General features: G+C 38.4%; 1 protein-coding gene and 1 long non-coding RNA gene across 4 annotated transcripts; one reads left to right on the top strand and one right to left on the bottom strand.

Annotated features, from left to right (window-relative positions):
* The first annotated feature begins 4,339 nt into the window (after positions 1 to 4,339).
* LOC144194514 (uncharacterized) lies at positions 4,340 to 12,793 on the top strand. Of its 3 annotated transcripts, XR_013325906.1 has the most exons (5): positions 7,037 to 8,063; positions 8,203 to 8,230; positions 8,434 to 8,613; positions 8,762 to 8,871; positions 11,675 to 12,793. It is a non-coding gene; the product is annotated as an uncharacterized LOC144194514 (long non-coding RNA). The 3 variants fall into 3 exon arrangements; XR_013325907.1 differs by lacking the exons at positions 7,037 to 8,063; positions 8,203 to 8,230 and adding an exon at positions 4,340 to 7,030; XR_013325905.1 differs by having other exon boundaries at positions 7,037 to 8,230.
* wdhd1 (WD repeat and HMG-box DNA binding protein 1) lies at positions 4,345 to 22,518 on the bottom strand. Its single transcript, XM_077713630.1, has 26 exons — positions 22,376 to 22,518; positions 22,086 to 22,181; positions 21,078 to 21,186; positions 20,548 to 20,699; positions 18,500 to 18,611; positions 17,800 to 17,850; positions 17,619 to 17,714; positions 17,442 to 17,534; positions 17,043 to 17,149; positions 16,784 to 16,925; positions 15,074 to 15,290; positions 13,421 to 13,605; positions 13,131 to 13,315; positions 11,681 to 11,922; positions 11,341 to 11,478; positions 10,985 to 11,141; positions 10,443 to 10,557; positions 10,001 to 10,132; positions 9,701 to 9,927; positions 9,420 to 9,550; positions 9,284 to 9,340; positions 8,953 to 8,984; positions 8,700 to 8,864; positions 8,427 to 8,566; positions 7,488 to 7,626; positions 4,345 to 4,630 (listed from the first exon to the last, which is right to left on the bottom strand). Exons 2-26 carry the CDS (start codon positions 22,160 to 22,162, stop codon positions 4,442 to 4,444), a joined length of 3,390 nt encoding a protein of 1,129 aa, XP_077569756.1. The 5' UTR covers positions 22,163 to 22,181; positions 22,376 to 22,518; the 3' UTR covers positions 4,345 to 4,441.
* Positions 22,519 to 24,269: the final 1,751 nt, after the last annotated feature.

The raw sequence follows: 24,269 nt of genomic DNA, 5'->3' as shown, positions 1-24,269 counted from the left end.
GATATTAACTAGTTACTAGCTATTTAACACAACTGGTTGACATTTCAGTTATTGAGTTAAGTACCCTGATCCAATTTCAGGGGTATTTCTAGAGTGAATACAATTCACGCAAAATTGATACAAATTGGAAAAAAAGATAAGCGAAGGACCATTTAAATCAAACTGTAATTATCAGTTTTTACATTAATTGAAGTTGTGTTTTTGCAAATTATTGAAAAAGTACAGTATAATAAGTTTATCAATGTGTTTGGGTCCTTCACCGTGTGTTTTACAGACTTTAATGTGTTACGTTGACGTCGCACTTGTTGTGCAAAGTGCAAATGTCAGTGCTTTTGGAGACAGTTTCTACATCGGACATTTTGACAAATATGAACCAATAAACTTCTGAGTGTTTGGGTTTCTTATTAGAAGTTCCATCCAAATTGCCATCCATTTTGCACTTAACCCAAGCAGGCATATTGATAAGACTTACCAGTGCTTTGTACTCCTACTTACTTTAGAACAACACTGGAAATGATAGGATTTGTTTCCAAACAAAAGACTGGGGGTTTAGTCAGCCTTAATAATACTTACTTGCCTTATGAAGAAAAATAAGCAGACGAAAAGGTTACCTATGCAATCGATTCTGTATCAGCTGCCACGCTGAAGTCGCACAAGACAAATCATTTGTCAGAACTTGTAACTTAGACGGGTCACAATGCACTCGAATTACCGAATACTTACGGTTTACAGTGCTGTTGTATCAAGATAGCTGAATCCGTCGCAATGGTGTGAATTTCGAAGCATTGAAATTGGAAATTCAGTACTTTTCTAAAATGGTTGCAAAAAAAAAAAAAATAAAAAAAATAAGTGAACATTTTTTGGAATTCCAGAGGTTTAGGGGTGTTGTCCAGAGTCCCCGAGTTTGCATTGCATTTCCGGAAAAAAAAACTCCTGAAATTCCGGAGTGGTTGGCAGCCCTATAAATGACCATAAAATTACATTCATACTCCGTACATTACATTAAAATCACCACAATACAAATGAAAACTTTTTTTTTTACATCTTAAAAGGCAATTTCAATGAGGATTACAAATATAAACGCAAATATCAAATGTGTATTAAAAGAACAGCTGGGACCACAACATTTGTGTTAAAGTTAGGTGGTCGCTTCAGTAGATTTTTTTTTAAATTTACCCTGATATATAAATGAACTGACAGTTTGAGAACACCTCCGATCTTTTTCTTCAGTTGAGGCGTACAGAAAACTGATTTTTTTCTTATACTATTTAGTTCCTGGAACACCCGGCAAACCAGTTCCAGCTGTCATTAAATGCTTGGTGAAAATGTAAGAAAGCAAGCATGCATTTTAGTGCAATTATTTAGTGCTTTATGAGATTTTCAATCTTTTAACACACAGGAAGCAAAAATTTAGTGATTTCATGACTGTTGGAATATTGTCCAGTTACATTGTATATTTTATGAAGACTCAAGCAATAGCAGGCTTTGGTCACTATTGGTACCTGTACTTATTCATGCTGACTGATTCATGTTAAATTCTGCAATATTAGAGGGTTTTCTAGCATGAGCAGTCACTTCAAATCTTAACTTTGTTTTTATTAGCCATTCAGAGTAGATTTGGTGTGCTTTGGATCAGTCAAGCTACATGCTCTAAGAGCACCAAAGTTGTAGTGCATGAACTGAGGGCAGGGCTCTCTCTTAAATTCATTCTTCCATCAATTACAGCAAGTCGTCCAGATCCTGCGGAAGCAAAGCAGCCCCAGACCATCACCCTGCCACAACCATGCTTCACCGTTGGTGGTGTTCTCTTCACGGAATGCTGTGGCATTTCCCCCCCAAATGTAATGGGCCGGACAACTTCCAATAAGTTCAACTTTTGACTCATCAGTCCATAGAATGATATTTCAAAAATGTGTTGGATCATCAAGATATTATTATTATTTTTTTGGCAAATGTAAGACATTATTTTCTTTTTGGACAGCAATGGTTTTCGCCTTGGAACTTTGCCATGGATGCCTGCTTTGGCCAGTGCTTTTCTTATAGTAGAATCATGAAAACTGAACTTAACTGAGGCCAGGAGACCTTCAGTTCTCTAGATTTTTTATTTTATTTCTTTTTTACCTCCTGGATGAGTCGTTGTTATACTTGGAGTACTTGGTAGATAAAAGTCATCATTTAGAAACTACATTTTCTCTCTTCTTGGGTTGTCTCTGTGTCATAGGAAAATGTATTTGAGGTTCTGAAACGTGTGTTATAATTATGCAAAAAAAAATGAATTTTTTGTAAACGCCCTCTCCTGTCAACATTATGCCACTGACATGTTTTGTTACTTCCTTTTCATTTCCTGTTTTTGAGTTCAATAAATATTGAAGCACACCTCCTTGGTTTGAGTTGTTTGCTTTGAGGTCCGTATAACATGAAAATGATGCAGAAACGTCATAAAAGAACCCACTTGAATACAGTAATTCACAAAATAGCATTTATATGATGAGGTATTGAAAATTACCAAAGCAGGCATTTAATGATCATCATAAATTGGAAGTGTTACGTCTTTGGCAATGGGGCGAGGTAACGAGGAATTGGGACCCAATCAGAGGGAAGCAGGCGAGGACGAGGGAGGTGGTGCTCAAACCAAAACTTTAATAACTTAGCAGGATCTTAGAAAATAACAAAGACTTAGAAATCAAATCACACAACCAAACCTTACAAGGGGAGGCACGGGAAAGCGATGAACGAACCAAACAACCCTAACAGTAAGTTGAAAGTTAGAGAACTCCATACTGAACCTATGAGCTACCTAGCTGGTTTGATTACTACTGTCATCGCCGCAAAGTAATATTTAATTTTCAAGTATTCCTGGCATGTATTACTTGTATAGGTGAATACAAGCTCACAATTACATTTGTCTAAGCAGTAAACGAAAAACGTATTCCAAGTTTTTCATTCAGACGCCAGAAAATTCTTTCTAGTCTTTTGTGAATGTTTTCTGGCCACATATCACAAAGCACATCTGTTTTCTGGAATTTCTTTAATGGTGTAAATGCAAAACACAGCACATCACAACAGTTATCAATCAATGTTGGGTATTTTTTTGCACTAATTTTACTGTAGTGTCTTAAAAGAACAGTCATGAAAAAGTCAAAAATGCTATTCATAGAGAGAATTGCAACTGTGCTGAATATTCACCATTTATAGACAATATGCCTTACTATTGACAGATTTGGCTTTTCTGGGCTATTCCTTTGTAATAGAAGTTACCAATTCAAGTTAGTAGGTGGATTATTCTGAAATTGGAGTATTTAGAATACTTAGGCTTAGAATATTTGTCAATCACAGTTACAGAGATGCAAATTTGGTAGTAATGTAGATTTTCATCTTGGTCATTTGGATAAAAAGTCGCATGCAGTAGCGTGATGAGAGATTCAATCAAGGCAAATCATTTAATAATATGAAAAATAGAAGTGAAAGCACCAAATTCCTGCACTTGATTTTTTGGGACAACCTGATGTCCAATCTAGGGCATTGTTATAGCAATAATATTCTCTTACTATGCTAAAAATACTATCTTAACAGGGTCACATGCATGTTGTGGAACACATGTTCCTTGCATATTATATTATTAGGTAATCAACTCAAATGTTCTCACAGTAAGACAGCAATGAAACAAATAGGGACAAAATGAAATTAATTAATCTTCCTTTCAATAGTTTTAATTGAACTTTTATTTGGTCATGGGGTGGGAGATGAGGAAAAATACATTTTAGGCAGTATACTTTGAAAAATTGTAACTCTTCATCTTTTAACGATTTTGTTTCAAAAAAAGTAAATACAGTCAGAAGCCATGTTTCATTATTTTGTATTTGGATTACTTTAAATTTTAAGGGTGGCATGTAAAATGTCTTACAATTCAGGAATGGCACGTGTGTTTAGAGCACTCTGTGTTGGGTAGGGGTGTCAAACCGGTCCTCAAAGGACCCACTGCGGCCCTCGGCGGAATCGGTTTATCGACATGTGGTGTAGGGTGTTGCCCTACTGGTATGCAGTTAAGGTATGAGGGTGTTGCCCTACTGGTATGCAGTTAAGGTATGAGGGTGTGACCCTTCTGCATCACTGTGACCCCAAATTGCTTTACAATGTTACCATGAATAATCAAAATTCCTGATCTAAGCTCCAATTAAAATATTTTTTATGCATTAATTTATCAGCCAAACTTTAAAGGTGCACTTTTGGCTAAATATGATTGAATATTTATTTTAATTAAAAAAAAGACCACACTTCTTTTATGAAATCAATAACTTTAATGGAATATAAACGTGAATATATAAACAGTTAGGGAGAAGCAAATTAATGAACGAACTTAACTTTAATCAATCTTAAATATTGACGAAGTGGACTTTAATAAAATAAAATATTACAAAAAATAAAAACAATTTGTCAAACTTCAGTTGTTGTGAAATGCAAATGCAGAAAGCTTAGACGAAGGATCCAAGGCTTTCTTCTTCCTGGCATTGTTTTCATTTGTTTCTCTCTCCTCAATTTCCTTTTCTACGCCTTCGTCTGCTTCAGTTCGTTTTCTTTTCTTCAGATCCAGCACATCATCAGGCGGGCTTTTTGCTCGCTCAGTCCATCCCTGGATGAAAGGGTATGCACATGTTAATTATGAGGGGATACAAAAGAGAGTCGTGAGCATCTGTGTGGACGCAGGCTCCATGACAATGAGCGAATACATGCAGCAACACTTAAGCATGCGGTTGGAAATTGCATCCTGTCATGTATAATCACAATTGACAGGTTGTGTGTCTCTCTCTTTAAGCCCACTGGCTCTCATCCTCTTGCTCGCCTTGTGCCTCCTTTCTCATTGAGCAGAAACAAAAGGAAACACTTTCCTGAAAGTAGTACAGCCCAGGATGAATCATCAGACATGAGACAGGACCAAAGAGACCACACTTGCTGATAAAGAAATTGAAATAAGCATGTATTACTACATACTGCTTGAATCAGCGATGCCTCACTGTTGAATTTTAAAGAATTACACTATATATAAATATGAGATATTTGCGTCCATGAGTGAGTAATTACTACTCCATTTGACTGTTCAAGTCGTCACTAGGGGTGTTTGTGTCCTGCTGGAAGAGTAGTTTTTCTTTTATTTTTGACCATAAAATGATAGATGGAATGTAGGTATTTAAAGACAGTTGAGGTAACCTGGCACGGCAGATTTATTCTTCCATTTAGAGTGGTAACTCAATTTACGAATGTCTCTAAATATGAAATATTTAGGTTACGAAATACTTTGATGTGCAAATGACCCTATATGAAATCCTCCAAAACGTATATATACATTTGTTGCGTCCGTATTCTTCCTGCAGCCTGCTTGACACAACGGTGACTTCTTATTGGAGCCTCACAACAACTCTCTATTGACCACGTTGTTCTTTATTTAAAATAATTTTTGCTAATTAAATGAATAATTGGGAACTGGTATCCATCACAGAAAAATAGGCAATCATAAATTATATTTTTTGGACCAAGCTCAATTAATATTAATGTATTTCAACATAATTAACCTAAAACAATTAATTCTTTCAATTTTAATTGCAGCAAATACCCTGCATTCACTTTCCGCTTGAGCTTTATATTACCACTAGAATTATTCTCATTTGTGAATTTCTCAAGGGTGTGGACTTCCTGTGTGTGGCTCCAGTTTTTTTTACCCAAGTCTACAATGTGTTGTGTTTGTCTTGCTACTGCAAGAAATTTCCTAAATACGGGATGAAATGAAGTTCTAACCTAACAAATGGTTGAGCAAATTGGACTTAAAAAACTGTGTAGGTAAACAAATGCAGAAGAATAGGAATTCCATGCTGACTGCACATGGATCAAGGAAATGGCAAACATCCAACCAATAAGAATCTTATTTTTTCATTTTCTGAACCGCTCTATCCTCATTAGGGTCAAGGGGGATGCTGGAGCCTATCCCAACTGACTCCGGGCCAGCTGAATCAGTGGCCAACCAATCGCAGGGCACAAGAAGATGGACAACCAAGCACTGTCACACCAATTTCTAGGGGCAATTTAGAGTGTCCAATCCCCCTACCATGCATGTTTTTGGAATGTGGGAGGAAACCGGAGTACCCGGAGGAAACCAACGCTGGCCCGTGGAGAACATGAAAACTCCACACAGGTGGATCAACCTGAATTTGAACTCAGGACCCCAGAGCTGTGAAGCCGGCGTGCTAACCACTCATCCGCCGGGGCGCCGACCAACAATAAGAGAAAATAGAAAATACAAATGTCTTTCATGGCAGCGGTGCCATGACAGAGTAGTAGAGTACAGAGTACACATAAAGGAGCAACAAACGTGATGCAAAAATGGAGATTCAGTGGAGGCTAACTGCTTGACTGTCTCTCAGTATTATCCTGAGATCTGTGATTTATGCCCTCAGTGGCATCACGCACGCAACAAGGTTCCCAGGCAACAAGCACCACGTCCTCCCCACGCATGTGGACATCAACCAGCTGCCTTCTGAGAAGCTTGATGAATGCAGGGTCACGACCACATCATTGCTCTATACACTCGTAATGTTTGCCACCTCTTGAAACAGATCAATCGGTTAAGGTGGTACTTCAGCCCTCATTTAGAAAATAAATATATGTGGATGATAGGTTTGTCCAGATGCAAAACACGCTTGACTGTGGACACTGACGCCTGTTTTCCAGCAGCTTTGAATTTTTGGCAGATCTGCTTTCTGGTGATTCTTGATTGAATCTTCACCATAACCCTTAAAGCCATTTTCAAGACAGACTTTTCAAGAAAAAAGCTGGACATTATTCAGAAAGGTCAGACAACTCCAAAGCAAGCAAATCTGTCACAACTGGGAACACACATTTTCTGCACAAAATCGAATAAAAACATATGCCAGAAATATGACAGGACAGGCTCAACTTTCAGCGTTAGTTTCGATGGCGATAGAAAAGAAGGAAGAAAGAAAGGAGGATGGATATTGTGTACAGTTAAAAAGGATTTTTGGTGAGGAAAATATGGCTATATTGCTAATTTATATTTCAATTGTATGAGATTATTATTGATTATTTTTGTGTCGCAGCTGTAACTGCAGTAGAGGTTTTATACCCATAAAGTTTTTGAGGGTTGGATTGATTTGCTGAAGGCGTCGCTAGAAAATGCACGGACCGCCGCTAATATAGAGTTCCCTCCCTTCTCATTGTCAATTTCTTTAAAAAAAAAAAAAAAAAAAAAAAGCTCCAGGGTGCCACAACGGTAGTGCTAAAAAACGTACATTCAGCTCTCGAGATGTGGGTTGCTGAAGCCCGCTCTATGCAAAGAAATGGGGGATGCTGCTAGGAAGGACTGAAACAGCCTCAAATGTGCAATATTGGATAAATTCAAAGATCCCTGGTTATACTAATTTGTTAAACGAAGTCAAAATTATCATGACATGCATCGGAATATATTTAGTTTTTCATACCAAACGGTCCTCTGCTGGAAGATTCCTGAAGAGCCCCATTGCCTCCTTGATAATGTCCGTCTCCTCCAGGCCAGGGTGATCCGCTATGATATTCTTCCTGTTCTCTTCTAACCATAACTGGAACCCTGTTTTTGGTCGGCTTTTCAACAAACACACACACACACATTGAGTTGTATATACTGTATTTTCTCACTTATTAGCCACCTTCGTGTGTAAGCAGTACCCTTTAAATTGCCTTAAAAATAATTGAATTTTACAATTTCTCTCGTATAAGACGCCCCCTGATTCAAAATTTTCACTTCCATATTCATGGTTTTAAAAGGGAGTACAAATGTGTAACTTTGAAGGGAAAATCTTAAGAAAAATTATCGCACATGTTATTTCTGGGCTACTGCATGAATCGAAAGGATCGTCTGCTTGACTGTACATTCCTAAAGGGTGTTGCCTGCATGTATACAAATTCAAAAAGGAAGTTACGTGAGCAGTACAACCAGGAAGTGTGTCCGTAGCGTAGCGTTCTAGTTTGTCATCCATAGATAAAATAGCGGCGCTCTAAGCCAGCAATGGCAGGCACAAGTGAGTTTTTTTTCACCTTTTTTACAACATACGTTTTTTTTCTTTCTTGGATTTCATTCAATCTTATAGAACTCCATTTGCAATTAACCTCAGCGAAAGCTAATTCTTTTCTATAAAAAATGTTATTGTCACATTTTAGGAAGCTTCTCCAAAAGGCCCATCTGTAGGTAAGTGTTAGAGTGGTCATACCCACCGTTTGACTACACAATTTAGTGTAATTTCTTTCGCTTCGGTTATTCTTGCCATGAATTAAGCTCAATTACGGTTGAGTATGAGCAACATTTTAAGGACACTGAGCAAGTATAATTTTCCTTTTCCAATGTGAACTATTCTGCAAAACACATTCATATATGAATCTCTTACCTTTTAGTTTCAGAGTTATCAGTTGGTGAGGGAGCAGTCAAGAGATTTGCTTGCTTTTGCTCATCATTCTGAACCTCCATGTTCTCCTGAGTCTTAACGACCGCTTTCCCCCCAGCCATCTGTAGGAGAGTGCTCTGAGCCTGGATGGAACATTTGAGTAAAAAAGACACAGTTTTTCAACAATTCTGTAAGATAATAATTTGAAAATTAAATATAATTAATAGTGTAAAAGCAGTAGCATTTTTGGTAGCTAAACATTTGACATAGTAATACCTTTGTCTTTGTTCGAAGGGGGAGTGGTTTGAGGATGGTGCTTTTGTTTGACTTCCCCGCAGATGCACTCAGTGGAGCTGACTTCCTGCTGGACGTCATGTTGTCCAGGATGTTTGCAACTCGAGGCTGAGAAGAAACAGCTGAGGACTTCTCTGAACCGAAAACCTGCATGGTATAACCCCAAACTTTTAGTTACAACTTTGAAGATAAAAAGCATAATAATTAGATATTTACAAATATGGACAAAACTAACCTTGAAAGGGTTTGAACGGCCAAGTTTGCTGGCTACAAAATAAAAATCAAGGACCAAGGTGAGACATTCAAATCTAAGTTTACGTCCGCGTAAAGTCGTATCTTTAAAATTGCCTTTTCTTGAATTTCATTCACAGACGTCAATATAAATGTTGTAAAGCGTTTTATCTCTATCTTTTGTGTATTTTTAAATAACAGACCGCATGAGGCCGCATTGTGCATGTCAAGTCTAATTTGTGCATAAATAATCAGTTCCTTTGATTCAGTCATCATTTTTTGAGCGACAATTATGGCATATATGCGAGAAAATACGCTAAATATCTCGTACTTACTAAGTTGGGCAGCTTGCTTCATAGGTGATCCTGGAACTTTGGCAAACGGGTTGACACCTATAGGTTATATATCACGTATGTTATTGATTGCGTAAAGAAAACCCAAGGATAACATTTGTTCACAGGGAAAACTGACGCTTTGCAGATTCTGCGCCGTCTTCATATTCCAATTGTTGTTCATCCTCTTGCTCCTCAAGCTCATTGTCCGGTTTGCTTTCCTGTGTGTGTCTGCGGTAATGATTTTCTTTGGCCACAACCTGGTCAGAGCTGTCCATATATGAAGGTAAACGAGGTCAATTAAATTTAAAGCAAAACTCTTTGTACATGTCTCAATAAAAGTGGGCATCACTTTAAATTGATATGGAATGTGGGATGCTTTGAGATTTGATTCAAAGCAGTTCCACAGTTATGCATTACCTCAAAGAAGTTCGCCTGATTTCAGAGTATTCGCTCTCCTCTTCCTCATCTTCCTCCTGTTCGCTATCCTGAATTCGACTGGCTTTCAGCGCAATTTCACTGAGCCGTTGTGCAAGGACCATGCGTCTGGATTTGGAAGCGTAGCGAATGGCCAGTGTCACAACATTTTGAGTCATTAGTTCTGCCAACTCAATGCAGCGAAATTCTCTCTCCAGTTTACACGACAACTGAAGAATCAAAATTAAAAAGATTAGTCATTACGGAAGACACCACAGCAACAAATAATGAGTATGTACTGACTGCAAACATCTTCATCAGCAGCGCTTGTTGCTCTTTTTGGGCTTCGTTCTGTCCAACTTCATCGACTTCATAGCCATGTGAGGACAGAAAGCTGTAATGGTCATGGAAGAGCACTGAGCGCCAAAACTGTTCCTGAAATGAGCACATTCCCAAATCAACATCAAATTGCATCACGTAACTGTAATTCCTGTAAATCAGAAATGCTGGTTAGCCAGGACAAGGGAGCTGCTCCCATTTCAATATGTGTAAGCAACAACAAAAACGCAGACACAGAGATACTATAATGACAAAAAAAACTCCATCTTGCACAGCTGAAGAAACATTGTAGAATAAAACGGTACTATTCCACTCTTCTAGAAGGGTGGTTTATCAATTCCTCTAGTTTCAAATTTGTAGGTGACTGTCTTTGCTAGACATCATGTGATGCGATGATCATGTTTACCTCCATCTGTCCTTTCTCAGTGGTAGTTTGACAAAGTGGCAACTTGAAGGGCAGGATAGCCACAGCGGGTCTGGGCAGGGTTGGGGGATATCTCGAGCCTTTACATGGTATACACCTTAAAAACAGACCAGATTTTGATTATACAGTGTTCCCCTGCTACTTCGCAGTTCAGCTATCGCGGACTCAGAGCTTCGCAGATTTTTTTGGGGAAAAAAAAAATACAAATATTACATTGAAACAACATATTTTTTCATCAGTTTTTTTTTGTTATAACATGAATTTCACTCTCTCTACCCGTATTCTATATGGTGTACTGTATACAGGGGGGTAAAAAACAAACAAACATGTTTTGGAATTAAGCATTTTTGAAGGGGAATCCTTACTTCGCGGAAATGCACTTAGAGGGTGGTCCCGGTCCCCATTAACCGCGATAAGCGAGGGAACACTGTATATTGCATTGTACTAAAACTCTTGTGTTATAGGCATACATTTTGTTTTTAAATGCCGAATACGGGACACAATTTTAGCAATGATGGACTTACCTGAGTTGCTGAGGGTTCTCATGAACCCCAACTACCCAGTAGTGGTCAGATTTGCTTTTGCACGTGTCTCTCGTGTTACAAACTGGTGTCCATGTGAAGCCTAATGAGCGGTTCAGCATTCGTACCACCCCCTCAGAATCAACATAACATGGGGTACCTAGAAACCCAATACCAGGCAGAACTCTTAAAAATAATGAAATGAAAAACAAAGAAAATACACTTACGTGATCATAATTATTAGTCAACTCATTCCACAATAACGATGGGAAGTTTTGCAAACACCATTCCCAATATTTCAATTTTGAGTCCAAATTAAAAAATAAATAAATACATGTTGAAGAAAAACATAGGTATACCCTCAGCAGTGAATCCTAGCCAGGCTAGGTAGGATTTGGGCGAGAGTGGAAGAGGTTCACCATTGATGATTTGCTTCCGTTTGCGACCAAATTGTAATAGCTGCACACCCAGTGCTTGCTCACCATCAAAACCTGTGCCTAGTGATTTTAAAGTGAGACAGAAATATTAATTCATGCAAGGTATTTAGATATTTTCCACATATCAACCAAAGGTTTGGCTACATCATTTTGAATCAAACATTTTTCTTGCACTGTTAATCTAGTGTACATTTAAAAAATGAAATAATGTTGAAAAAAAAAGCATGCAAAAAATAAAAACGCCTTTTTTGTCCAGGCATACCTCTGTGGTAGACGATCAACAACTGTTCTCCATGCCCTGCCATGCAAACGACAGATCCAGGCAGACTGAAGATTTCCTTTTGTACTCCTCCGATGGAAAAAAGCCTGACCATGAGGGCGCTCGTGGCTATTGCCGCCCAGCCTTGACCAAGACACAATGCCCTTGCATCCTCACCCTTAGGCAGGTCAACCATCCACTCCTTGTTGGTGTCCCAGGATGAAAAGTGAAGGCAGTGTAATTTGCTTTAAAAAAAAATAAAAAAGGATGTAGTTGTTGCAATTCATATTCAAAAGAATTGTAGAAAAAACATTGTATTTACACAACTTTACAATGTATCTCCATTAAATGGTAATTGGTGTTCTATTATCATCTTGGAAGCTTATGCACAGCAATGGTTATCCCCAATTTTAAACAAATTGTACTTTCCTGTAGCTATCTTACTAACAATAAGGTAGGAATTTATTGTTTACTTCTCACCACCGGATGGCTTTTCCATGGTGAGCGATTCCATACACTGGCAATTTGCTCCCTTGAATAAAAATAGCTCAGGGCTGTCCCACACGGAAAAAGCCTTTTTCTGTTGTTGCAGCTCTAATCGGAGCAAGGCCTAATTTTTCTGCAATTTAACTTTCTAAAATTATTCTTACCTTTTTTTTTCTCATTCAATTTGACACTTTGTTTTATTTCTTTTTTTTTAACATAGTAATATGGTAGACATTTGAACATTTTGCATTCAATTCTTTTTGGAATTGCACCCACCCCTATTTGTGACCGGCTCCAGTTCACACGGGTTGGAAGGGGAAAGAATAGCAATGATTGCACATATGCTGAAGGCTTAGGGATCTTGCACTCAATAAATGTACTATATGTATATTTGTTCACAGTATATATTGTGGTACACGGTAGAGGTGTGTGGTTCCGTTTGCTAAGTGACTCAAGAAAAGCTGGGTTATACTGGCAATGGTGACAACTCATGCGTGTTTATAGTTTAGTGAGTGAGATCTAGTTAAAGGTATCCGGTGGGCAAGAAGATTAAGGGGGGGAATAGTGTATTAATGTGCACTCTTTTACCTTAACAATGTCAGAACACGAATAAACCAGTTATGGTCAACATTTCTTCTGTATTGATAGGTATATTCAAAACTTAGAACACAATCATTTTGACATTTAAAAAAAGTGATTATAAGTGAGTTAACTATGGACCGAATGTGATAAATCACAATTAAGAATTTTAATCGCTTGACAACACTATTATCCATTCATTGTATGAATACAAGACGACAGACGTTCTATGAATGGATAAGTGAGATTTGTGTCACAATCTCCAATGACTCTCAACCAGGGGGCCAGCACACTGTCTGTGCTGGATCAGTTGGAACAAAAACCTGCACCCAAATCAGCACCTGAGGACAAGTTTGCCCACCCCTGCTCTGGTCCTTAGTAGGCATACCTTGCCAGCTCATACGTGCTCGGGCAGGCCAGTAGCACAGCCTCCTGGGAGATGTCAGTCATGGTGTGGCCCAGTGTGTTGGTGAGGTGCATAGCGTGGTGAACAGCTGTGTCATGAAACTCCACATCAATGGCATTGTCTTGCTCATCATTGTAGCCTCTCACCATCCCCACAGAGTTCCACATCTAAAGAAGACTTAGGAATCAGACACTAATTTTGGCAGCCATAACTAAGACTTTTCACAGAATGTGAGTCACAAAAAGTTTAAATAATCCATTATTGCTAACTACCATAAAGCGGTGAGTGAGATGGAGAGGAGTGGAGCCTGGTTGAAAAGCTTTCTGGGGTGGAGTCGGTTTTGGCCCATCATAGATGGGCCGCAAGGTCGCAGGCACAGCTGCAGTCATCACGGCACTGTCAGCATCATCGTCATCGCCGTCAAATTTAGTTTGACGAAGCTGTAGCGAGCCTGAATCTGTGGAGTCATATCATCATTACAGTGAATAATATCACAATTCAATGGAAACACCATCGGTCTGTCTAGCTTTATTTAGACACTTTAAATCCTACAGTGGTCAAACTTGTTGAGAAGGCAAATCTTGGGCAGAATTTAGATTTTTTAAGTGAGTTGTCCTGAAATATCCTCAAAATAAAATATATATATGAAATGAAGGCCCGGTGGAGCCAGTGGTTAGCGCGTCGACCTCACACTTCCGGGGTCCTGGGTTCAAATCCAGCTCGCGTCAACCTGTGTGGAGTTTACATGTTCTCTCGGGGCTGCGTGGGTTTCCTCTGGGTACTCCGGTTTCCTCCCACATTCCAAAAACATGTATGGTACGCTGATTGGACACTCTAAATTGCCCCTAGTGATGGGTGTGAGAGTGCATGGTTGTATGTCTACTGGTGCGTTTGGCTGGCCACCGATTCAGGGTATTGCCTGGCTCTGACCCGGGGTCAGCTGGGATAGGCTCCAGCACTCCCCGCGACCCTAAAGAGGATAAAGCGGTTCAGAGAATGTGATGAGATATGATATGAATCAGTCACAATTAGTTGTTCCCACCACCTGCCGTTGCCATCGTCACACAAATCAACAAACAAACTAAACATCTATCTAAGAAATCTATAGAAAATTTGTACTGTATTGTATTTTTTTATGTGCCCCTTATGTTCTTCATAAAGACAAGAGGTTGGTATTAGCACTGTAGACAATTCAAAGTTTACAATTAAACAACATTAGCTGTCCAAGGTCCTTAATGTCCATTTTCAATGAAAGTATGTGGCTTTGCATTACCAATCGGTTTACACAATGTACAGTATTAGGATCCTGCCTATGATGCAATTTCCTTCCCAGGGTGCTGACATTTACCAAATTTATTTGCAAGTTTGAACACGCTGTAGTCTATCATTGTCTTTTAATCCATTATCATTAAAAATATCAAATACAAAATATGGTATATATGAGCGTGATTTTTTTTTTCAACTACAAAAGGCCACACCTCGAAAACCTGAGGATAATAAAAAAGCAACATTCCATCATCACATGAAATGGACCATCAAATTTTCTTGACTACAGTTGCAATATTACAAGATTACATACCTGTCAATTTACCCGTTTTTCCCGGATTTTATACTTTTCTGATCATTTCAAATTGTGTACACTTTTGTAGTTTTTTGTGTAAAAACGATCTCGTTATACCGATTTCGGCTCTAATTCAGATCGTCTTGGTCACTGGAAGAAGACGAAAACATCATCGTCGAATGCTAATACTGTCATGATTTAAGCATGATATGCGCACGCGCATTCGATTCCAGTCAGCAAGCAAATTTAAATTAGATGCACTAACAGGTGTGCATTGAGACTTTTTCATTGTAAAAAGTGTGCCTCAGCTCTAAAGGGGTTGGGAAACACTGAATTAGACAATTACTATACTCCAAATACTGACCGAGTGAATTTTCATCATCCAGAATAGCTCCTCTGTTCCTCACCCGCCCGGTTGCAGGTATGATGAAATCATCGTCATCCTCTTCATCTTTATTGTTACCAATAACTGCTTTCTTTGGAGGGGATTTATCATAATCCCATCCTTCATCCAAGACCTGGTCATCATCATCATCATCAAATAGAGCTTCATAGCCTCTCTCTCCTTTCACTGCAGTCACCTGATAACAATCCAGAACATCTTAATTGCAGGGCTTGAATGTATTAAAACAAATCTAACAAGTCCCTTTAAAATTGTGTTGACAATAAGCTCTCACAATAAATGAGAAGGTTGAGCCCTACTGCACATACAGAGAAATCTTAATCTATACCTCTGCTGAAAATGTTAAAAAAAAATCCTATCATAAAACTTTTGCAGCCATTTATAGTCTATGCTACGTACAAACATCATCAACTAACCAACAACTAGGGCTGAGTACCTAACTTCAATTCTTTTAAAGAAGATACAGTAATAACTTGACATACGGGTGCCCCAACATGCGAGAAATTTGACATACAAGGAAAGTTCCGAGCCAATATTTGCCTTGAGATACGAAACAAATTTGAGATACGAGCAAATGCGAGTATGCGAGAGGCTGATTAAATGGCACCAACTTTCTCGCTGCATCTCCCTCGTGTATAGATATCTACGAGCACTGGGCGTACAGGTTGCATTTTTTACGTGTTTTTCTGCGTTAATCAGTGCAGAATTAAGGGGGAAAATGTATTTAAGGCAAGCTGGTGCAATGAAGGGTAGTGAAAAATAAAAGCGTATGATGACAATCGATACTAAACACAAAAAAATTAAAAACCTGAGCTGGCTCGCCAATACGAGAGGAGTACTTCAATTATATGTACCACCCTTAAGCAAAAAGGATATTAAGCCTTCCAAAATGACTAACCATAATTTCCAAGCTGCGCAGTGACATTCATAACGAGATGGAGAGCCTTCTTTTAACATGATAGCGTGACCGAGTCGATAATATGACTTGAAAGCAAAGCAACCATCGCAAAAAGGGGACTATTCGAAACCAGCTGGTTCGATAATTTTAAAAAACTAACTAGGATACAATCGGTTCTGAGGCATGGAGAAGTTCCACCTCGAAAGCTGTGATGGAATACACTAACATCTTTGCCTCGGTTATTGCACACGAAGGTAAACTTAGTTTAACATAAGATTAAAACTTATTTTTAAGTGGGTGTATAGCAATCTAAGTTCATTTAAGTTAAATTTAAAGTTTGTTAGCTTACGAGCGTTTCCGCCGTGTCTTTTCCGTCCTCTCTTTCTCTTGTCTGAGCCCTCTGTTACCCTCATTCTCTACTGAGTATTGTCACATTTTAGTATTGAAGATCATAACCACTAGATAGGTATTTGTTACTTTGTGAGTAGGTGGTGAATTTCAACAAATAAAAAGATGTTTTCCATTTCAATATCCAGTTTTTTTGTGTTTTTTTTCCAAAGGGTCGTAACATATTAATTTGTATTTAGTTTATTTCTTTGGGGAAATTGATTTGAGATGTGAGAAAATTGGCATACAAGCTGGGTCCTGGAACGCATTAAGCCCGTATCTCAAGGTATTACTGTACAGTAATATATATTTGGCATTTGAATACAGCACAAAGTGTAATTATGGTCAAAATTAGAGGTGCAAATTTACACACAACAGAGAAATACCTTGGGAATGGTTGTTTTGGAAATGGTTGCACTGAAAGCCTCCAGAAGGCCTAGGTGGCCTTCATTGTCAGTGTAAGCAATCTGACTGCCAGATGGGTGCCAGGCTAAACTGCATACTGTGAAACCCTTCTCATGCTTCTGCCTATAAAGATGAAAATGCATACTTTAAAAAAGAACTTTGAAACTACAATTAATATAGTGATACATTTCAGATTTTCCACAAAATGAAAAAGTAGACCACATAAAATGTGTTACATACCGCTCTACGCACAGCTTGCTTTCAACGTCCCAAAATGTTATGAATCCCCCCACGCTGGCAGCTGCCAGAAATTGTCCACATGGGGACCATGCAGTCACATTGATGGGCTGAAGCAAAAAAAGTCAACATAGCATGGATATTTATGTACTTTTTTTTTCCAGTGAAAGGAAAAAAGCAATAAAGACATTTGATAATGGTTTACTCTCCTCAATGGTGCAATGTTAATGGCTTCAACAAAAAAAGCTGTTTTTTTAAAGAAAAAAAAATCTTTTGAAGCATTCTCCGAATCTCTTTGTATAACTTTAGTCAATAGAAGCAATAAAATTGTACAAAAGCTCAAATTAAAAGTACATTACAGATAAGCCCATTCATATTTAAAAGAACAGTTTTGTTACTCACCTGAGTCAGTAAATCATCAGACAGGGTGCTCACATGGTCCCAAGACCCTCTCTCGTAAAGGTGAACCTTAGTATCCACAGGGACTGCCAAAACCTAATGACAGAAATTGTCCCTAACATACATCACACACTGTATAATAAAAAAGTTAAAACCACAACACTTTAGTCAAATCGAAACCTTTGCTGTGCGGGGTTGCCAAGCCAAGCGACATATTGATTTCGCATTGCTGACATCGTTGGCCTTCTGCAATAAAGGCCAGCTGACCACCTGAGTCTGAATAGACGCACAAAATCCAATCAGACAACCCAGACACATGATGAAACAAAATTAGAAAGTCAAGTTTTTATCTTTAATGTACCTGCTCCTCAATGTTCCACACAATGACTGAGCCATCACAGCTGGCAGATGCCTGTTGAAAGAAGTGTTATAAATGAATGAACAAGGACTTCTCAATCCACACAAATACATGTCCGCCATGGATGGCATTCACTACTGTCATCCCTTGCCACGTGGCGGCTACAAATATAACTGAAACGTTTGATATATACAATTCTTGATATTGTATAGACGTGAAAACATGCAGGTGTGGTAGGGGTGATCATACAGGTTTTTTCCTGGGGGAAAAAAAGGCAAATGGGATGGCTGTATGGCTACATTTGTTATTGTAATAGTAATGATGGGTGGCCTTGTAAGAGTGTAAACACCTGATGTGACGTTGCACTATCATTCGTAAATATTGGTCACATTGTGTCAAATCTACAGAACAAATTTAGATTAATGCTTGCTAAAGTTTTAGTTTGAGGTAGAAACGTAGCCTAAAAAAGGAAGGTACATTTTGGTGGGAATAGCCCTTTAAATTCTGCTTGACCACAGTATACTACAGTCTGTGATACTGGAATTTTAGTATTTTTTTGCATATTTTGCTTTAAAACTACCTATTATTGGCCAAAAAACAAAATCAAGATACAGTATCAAAAATTGCTCTCTGTAGAAAGACCAAGAATTCACATTTCTTTTCATAATCATAGAAAGTACACCAGTGATGTAAATGTACCCACCAAAAAGTCATCTTTGGGGTCAAAGGTAACACTGAGTACAGGGCCTTCGTGGCCCCGCAGGGTTTTCTGTTGGCTGCTGTCTGACACATCAACCACTTTAATCAAGAAGTCACTGAGGCAAGGAAAGAAATGACAAATCAGTATGTGCACAGTATGTGGTACCTGAAGGCAAACTGTTTGGCACGAACAAGAAAAATGTAGGTTGTGCGTTTAAAAAAAAAGTAGTCTATACATTTACATCTAATTTTTTTGTATTTTATTAAATTTTGTCTAAAAATGAAATAAATAATCAACATAAAAAAGACCTCTGTGAAAATGCCAGAATCAATAACCTTTTATATGCACTGCACAAACAAATCAATTGTGATAGCAAGCAGGCATCGCCAATCACAGCTAATCACAAACCGATCTATGTGCTGTTCTGTCTGTGAAGGCCGGAAATATGATTTAAGCACGTCAATGTGTGACGGGTCTGAGCCAGAAGAATCATCTTCAAGACAACATCGTACAATGTCATTATACGCTCAGGAAAACAACTAATGTGCTATGCAAGAATTCCTCGCTAGCTGCCGAAGTTTATGCCTGAGCAAAGCAGTCGTACATGATGAGGTACTATTAAACACATTTTGGTACAATTAAATTACTAGTTATTTGTTACTTTGTTAATAGATGGTGAATTAGAACAAATGAAAATGTTTTTCCAATCCAATATCCTGTTTTTGGTGGGGTTTTTTCAGTGTTGGAACAAATTAATTAGTTTTTAGTTCAATGCAATGGGAAACGTTCATTTGAGTTACGGGTAAATCAACATACGAGCTCAGTCCCGGAACACATTAAGCTCGTATCTCGAGGCACAGCTGTATGGACAAACAGCTGAATGGTGGTAGAATTTGATCATTCAGTTCAAAAGCTTTACATAGGTTGAATTCTGGGCTCTAGTCTTCCTGCTGTTTGCACTGATATCAAAGATGCCAACCTCCGCCGACCCCATTTCAGGAGTACCCTTGTCCCATTTCCAGAGTGAATGCGATTCACGCAAAATCGACGCCCTGAGCGAGCAGTGGCAGGCACAAGTGAGTGAGTTTTTTCACGTTTTATGGCAAGATACGTTTTTTTTTTTTTTTTTATTTCATCCAGAAATCGTCAAAATTTATTTTGATTAGTGTTTTATCTTTTTATCGTTTCTCTATTTTGAAATAAATGACCGTATCGGACGGATTACCTTAAGTTATGATGGTGTTTCGTCTGTTACCTTGCAGTTTCATGCATGTCAAGTCTCATGCATGTAAGCCGCACGCTTGATTCAGTAATCTTTTTTTTTTGCGACAAATACGGTTTATATGCGAGAAAATATGGACTTCCCTTATGGAAAAAAACAAACAAAAATGTTAAAGCGACAGAAGATACCTAGGCAATCGATTCTGAATCAATTGCCATGCTGAAGTTGCACAAGAGGAATCATTTGTCAGAACAAGCAATGCTAATGATTCATAAAGCAATCTTAGTACAGTTGAATCAAATGCGGAAGTAAGATGGTGTGAATTCCGAGGCATTTAAATTGGATATTTAGTACTTTTCCGAAATGGTTGCTTCAAAAAAAAATTAAGTGAGAATTATTTGGGGATTTGAGGAGTTTAGGGAGTTTGCCTGAAGTCCCGGAGTTTGCGTTACTTGTCTGGGAAAACTCCGGAAATTGTGGAGAAGTTGGCAGCTCTGCAATATGCTTATTCTACCCAAGCTTTCACAGGTTTTCTCCAGCTAATGTTTTTTGCCTTCATTCTGAAAACATTCTTAGTCGGATATGTGAAGACTAAACTGTCAATAGGCTCGATTGTGAGTTGTCAAAATTTGCCCTGCTTCAGCCACCCGCCACCTAGTTCGGATAAGCGATATGGACTGAAATGTACTGTAGTATAGCTACACAAAACAAATGATATACTAAATGTCCACCGAGAATATGAGAAATCAAACTAGGAATTGAGTTGGCTCAAAGTGCTCTAAGAAAATAGAAAGAAGCTCAAGTCAATAAAACGAGCGTGTTTCAGTACCTGGAGCCAGCAGCAACTTTAGATCCACTGCTATTGAATGTAACATGTGTGGCGTTAGTAGTGAACCGGGTAAGGATCCCATCCGGATCACCATCAGGAAATGTGTGAATCTGCACTGTGTTGTTGGAGGTTGCCGTCACAAGCTTGCTATTCTGAATATCAAAAAAGTATTTGGTTAAAACAAACATTTTCTACTCAACTTATTCATAATGCATATTTACTACATATCGTGACCCTCTTTAAAATAACTGCCCTAGTCATTTTTTTCAGATTTTCCAGGAAACACAAAATATGGAACAATTTCTTGAATATATGGTATTTATAAATAATATTCATCAAAACAGTAGAATGGCACAATCTGTCTGACTCAGGATGTCTGCAATTTTACCAAAGTTGGCCAGCATTATAACCAAAATACATTTTCAAAAAGATTTTTGTAAAAAAAAAATCATAAAAAGACTAAGGCTATTATTTTAAGGAGGTGGCGATATTACAACATATTCAAAATTCTAATGTGGAAAATGAATCACCTTTACTGCCAAAGAATATGTTTTTTCTCCGACATTGATGAACCTCGGATCATCATCCAAATTCTCCCATATGCGTACATCACCATCATTTCCACATGTGACCATGAACCTGATGAGAGAGAAAATTGGAAGTGAAGATAACATGTTACTGAGTTAAATGGTCAAAACTTTATTTTGAAACATGTCATCACCCAGCTAGGCAAAACAACTAAACATGTATAAATATAGACCCATTAAACTGACAGTGTAATGTTCTATTGCAATATTATTAAAAGTGCACTTTTGAACCATTTTTATGTGTGCATATATAATACAAAGTATTAACTAAAAAGTAATGACAAAGCAATTAACTAATTATTTCTTGTGGAATAATATTTTGAATGAGTCGCCATTACAACAAAGCAAGACAAAGCAAAAAATAATAATGTGAAATTACTTTTTAATCATTGTGAGTGACATCTCATCTCTCATTTTCTGAATCACTTTATCCTCACTAGGATCAGGGGGTGCTGGAGCCTATCCCAGCTGACTCCACTCACGCCCATCACAAGGGGCAATTTAGAGTGTCCAATCAGCCTACCATGCATGTTTTGGGAAGTGGGAGGAAACCGGAATACCCAGAGGTAACCCACATAGGCCCGGGGAGCACAAGCAAACGGCGCACAGGTGGACGTGACCTGGGTTTTAACCCAGGACCCCAGAGCTGTGAGGCCGACACACTAACCACTCATTTGCCGGGGCCTCGTTCATAGTGAAGACTAAATTACTAATTCCTAAATAGATTTATCGCCCTCGTAAAAAATATAGTATATTTTCACTATGTATTAAAACAAATAGGCAATGAGAAGAATAGTAATCCAAGATCCAAACAGTCCAAATGATTTGGGCGTCTATCGTTGTCAATTGCACTGGGATATGATTGTGTTGTAGTGTTACTCGATTGAAACGATGACTAAATTTATTATGAAATGACCATGAATGTAATTCGTAAGAATTTAAGTGACTTACTTCCCAGTGTCATCGAAGCAGACTTCAGTGTGTCCTTCTGAATGTCCATAACGCATAGGCTTCCTTTCACAGGGCATGCTGACAAAGACCAACTACCTATCATACAAGTAAACAATCAAAAACAAAGTTATTTCATGAGTTTTAGAGTTCATTTCTGTCAATGACATTTGCAAAACACCGTGTTGTTGCTTAGGGAATTAAGCTAGCTGAGGACCCATGCTAAAACAAAGCAAGTGAATATACATGAAAGTTAACCCATGTGAAGCCATTTTTAAGATATTAGTGCTTACGTGATTATATTTAGGCGAAGAATGCGTTACGGCAATTTACAAGTGTTCTCGGAGGCTACTCAATGTTGATGCTTGTTCTCCAGAACTCCCGCGCTGCGTTGAAAAGAGAAAGCAGGCGTAACACGTCCCGCCAACAACGTCATGACGACACGTGTGACGTGCGACGTGCGGTGCGACGTAAAAACTCCCCAAATGTCGTAAACGGTGTGCTACATCTACAGCCACTGGACCATGGTTTTTCATTTGAAAATACATATAATATTCAACGGCACGGCGATTGAGGGCTTAGCGCGTTGGCCTCAGAGCTCTCGATCCCTGGGTTCAAAGACCCTAATGAGAATAAAGCGGTTCAGAAAATTAGATGAGAAGAAACAAGATATATGTCATTAGGGTCTTGAATTGAAAAAGAAATGGTATATTACAACTGTCCATTTAATAATTTTGTGTTTTACATGATGCACGTTGTCCAGTAGTGGGTTTTTTTCTGTCCTCACTTGTATATTTTTCAGTTAATTTAATATACAATCATGAAAAGCAGTTCAGAAAATATGACGAGTGTGAAATTCATAGGCACATTCATTCATTTTCGGAAAGGCGTATCCCCACAAGGGTGGTGGGGGGTGAGTAGCCTATTCCAGTTTACTATGGGCATGAGGCGGGGGGCAAGGAGATGGACAACCATGCACACTGACACTCATACCTAGAGGCAATTAAATTAGACTCTAAATTAATTGCCCCTAGGTATGAAATTTTAGAGTGTTCAACCAGCCATGTTTTTGGGATGTAGGAGGAAAGTACCCGGAGAAAACCCACACAAGCTCGAAAAGAGCATGTAAACTCCAAATAGTGACCCGACCTTAGACTCCAGAACTATGAGACCAACAGCTCTGGTGTCCTTGGTTCAAATCCAGGTCCGTCTACCTGTGTTGAGTTTGCATGTTCTCACTGGCCCTGCGTGAGATTTTTCTGGGTACTCTGGTTTCCTCCCACATTCCAAAAAACAGCATGATAGGCTGATTGGACACACTAAATTGCCCCTATGTATGGGTGTGAGTGTGAATGGTTGGATTTGAACCCAAGACCCCAGAGCTGTCAGGCCAACCCTACCTACCCGCTCTACCAGGCTGCCTGTAATTGTTACTGACTGCAACAATTTTGCTTTTTATTTCCTTTTGTGTTCTTCAATAGCCATAATGTTGCTAATTCTAAAGACCAAATCTTTGTGTTTTGTCTGTGATTTGCGTTTCTTCTACAAAATAAAATAACGGAACATCCCCTGGGGCTGGTGATTCCATAATTTTTGCCAGGGGTGTATAACTGTGCCCAAAATGTTCACACAGTATTTTACTTACTGTATGTATGCATACATGCTACAATATTGACTTTTTCTTGTGTATCTGCGAAAGACAACATGATGATGCGCACATGATGTGTTGACTTTCCACTCAGTCACCACTTTAAGCTGCACCTCTGGGGAGAATTTGATCTGTTGAACAGGAAGTCCTTAATTTGCAAAAAGCTATGTGCCTAAAAAATACAGGAGTGAAATCTTATATTCAGGAACTAACAAAGGACATTAATGCCAAAGACATATCTGATGGTGAGTGTTCAAGATGCTATAACCAGTCCTCAACTAGAACTAAAATAAGACATATTGTTGGTGTTTATACTGTACTATATATAAATATAAAATGGATAATATATTGTATACTACATACAGATTCAATTGCATTGTAAGAAAGTCGGTTTGGACAATTAGTTTCTGCATTGGTTCAAGCATTAAATGATAATTTGACTCATTATTCAGAATTAAATCTTCAAGGATGTTTGTCTTAGAGTGATTTACTATCTAAATTTCATATCAAAAATATCAAATTAAAGTGCATGTTTAGTG

This window comes from Stigmatopora nigra, chromosome 3, assembly GCF_051989575.1.
Source record: "Stigmatopora nigra isolate UIUO_SnigA chromosome 3, RoL_Snig_1.1, whole genome shotgun sequence".
NCBI classification, from domain to species: domain Eukaryota; kingdom Metazoa; phylum Chordata; class Actinopteri; order Syngnathiformes; family Syngnathidae; genus Stigmatopora; species Stigmatopora nigra.
Note: the sequence above shows the minus strand (reverse complement) of the source record. Positions and strands in the feature narration are given on the sequence as shown.

Coding starts and splice junctions, on each gene's coding strand:
- wdhd1 (XM_077713630.1), bottom strand. CDS start 22,162: ATGCCCTGTGAAAGGAAGCCTATGCGTTATGGACATTCAGAAGGACAC. Junction 17,150..17,441: donor CTGATGATTTACTGACTCAG/GTGAGTAACAAA, acceptor TTTTTGCTTCAG/CCCATCAATGTGACTGCATG. Junction 11,142..11,340: donor GCTAGGATTCACTGCTGAGG/GTATACCTATGT, acceptor TTGGGTTTCTAG/GTACCCCATGTTATGTTGAT.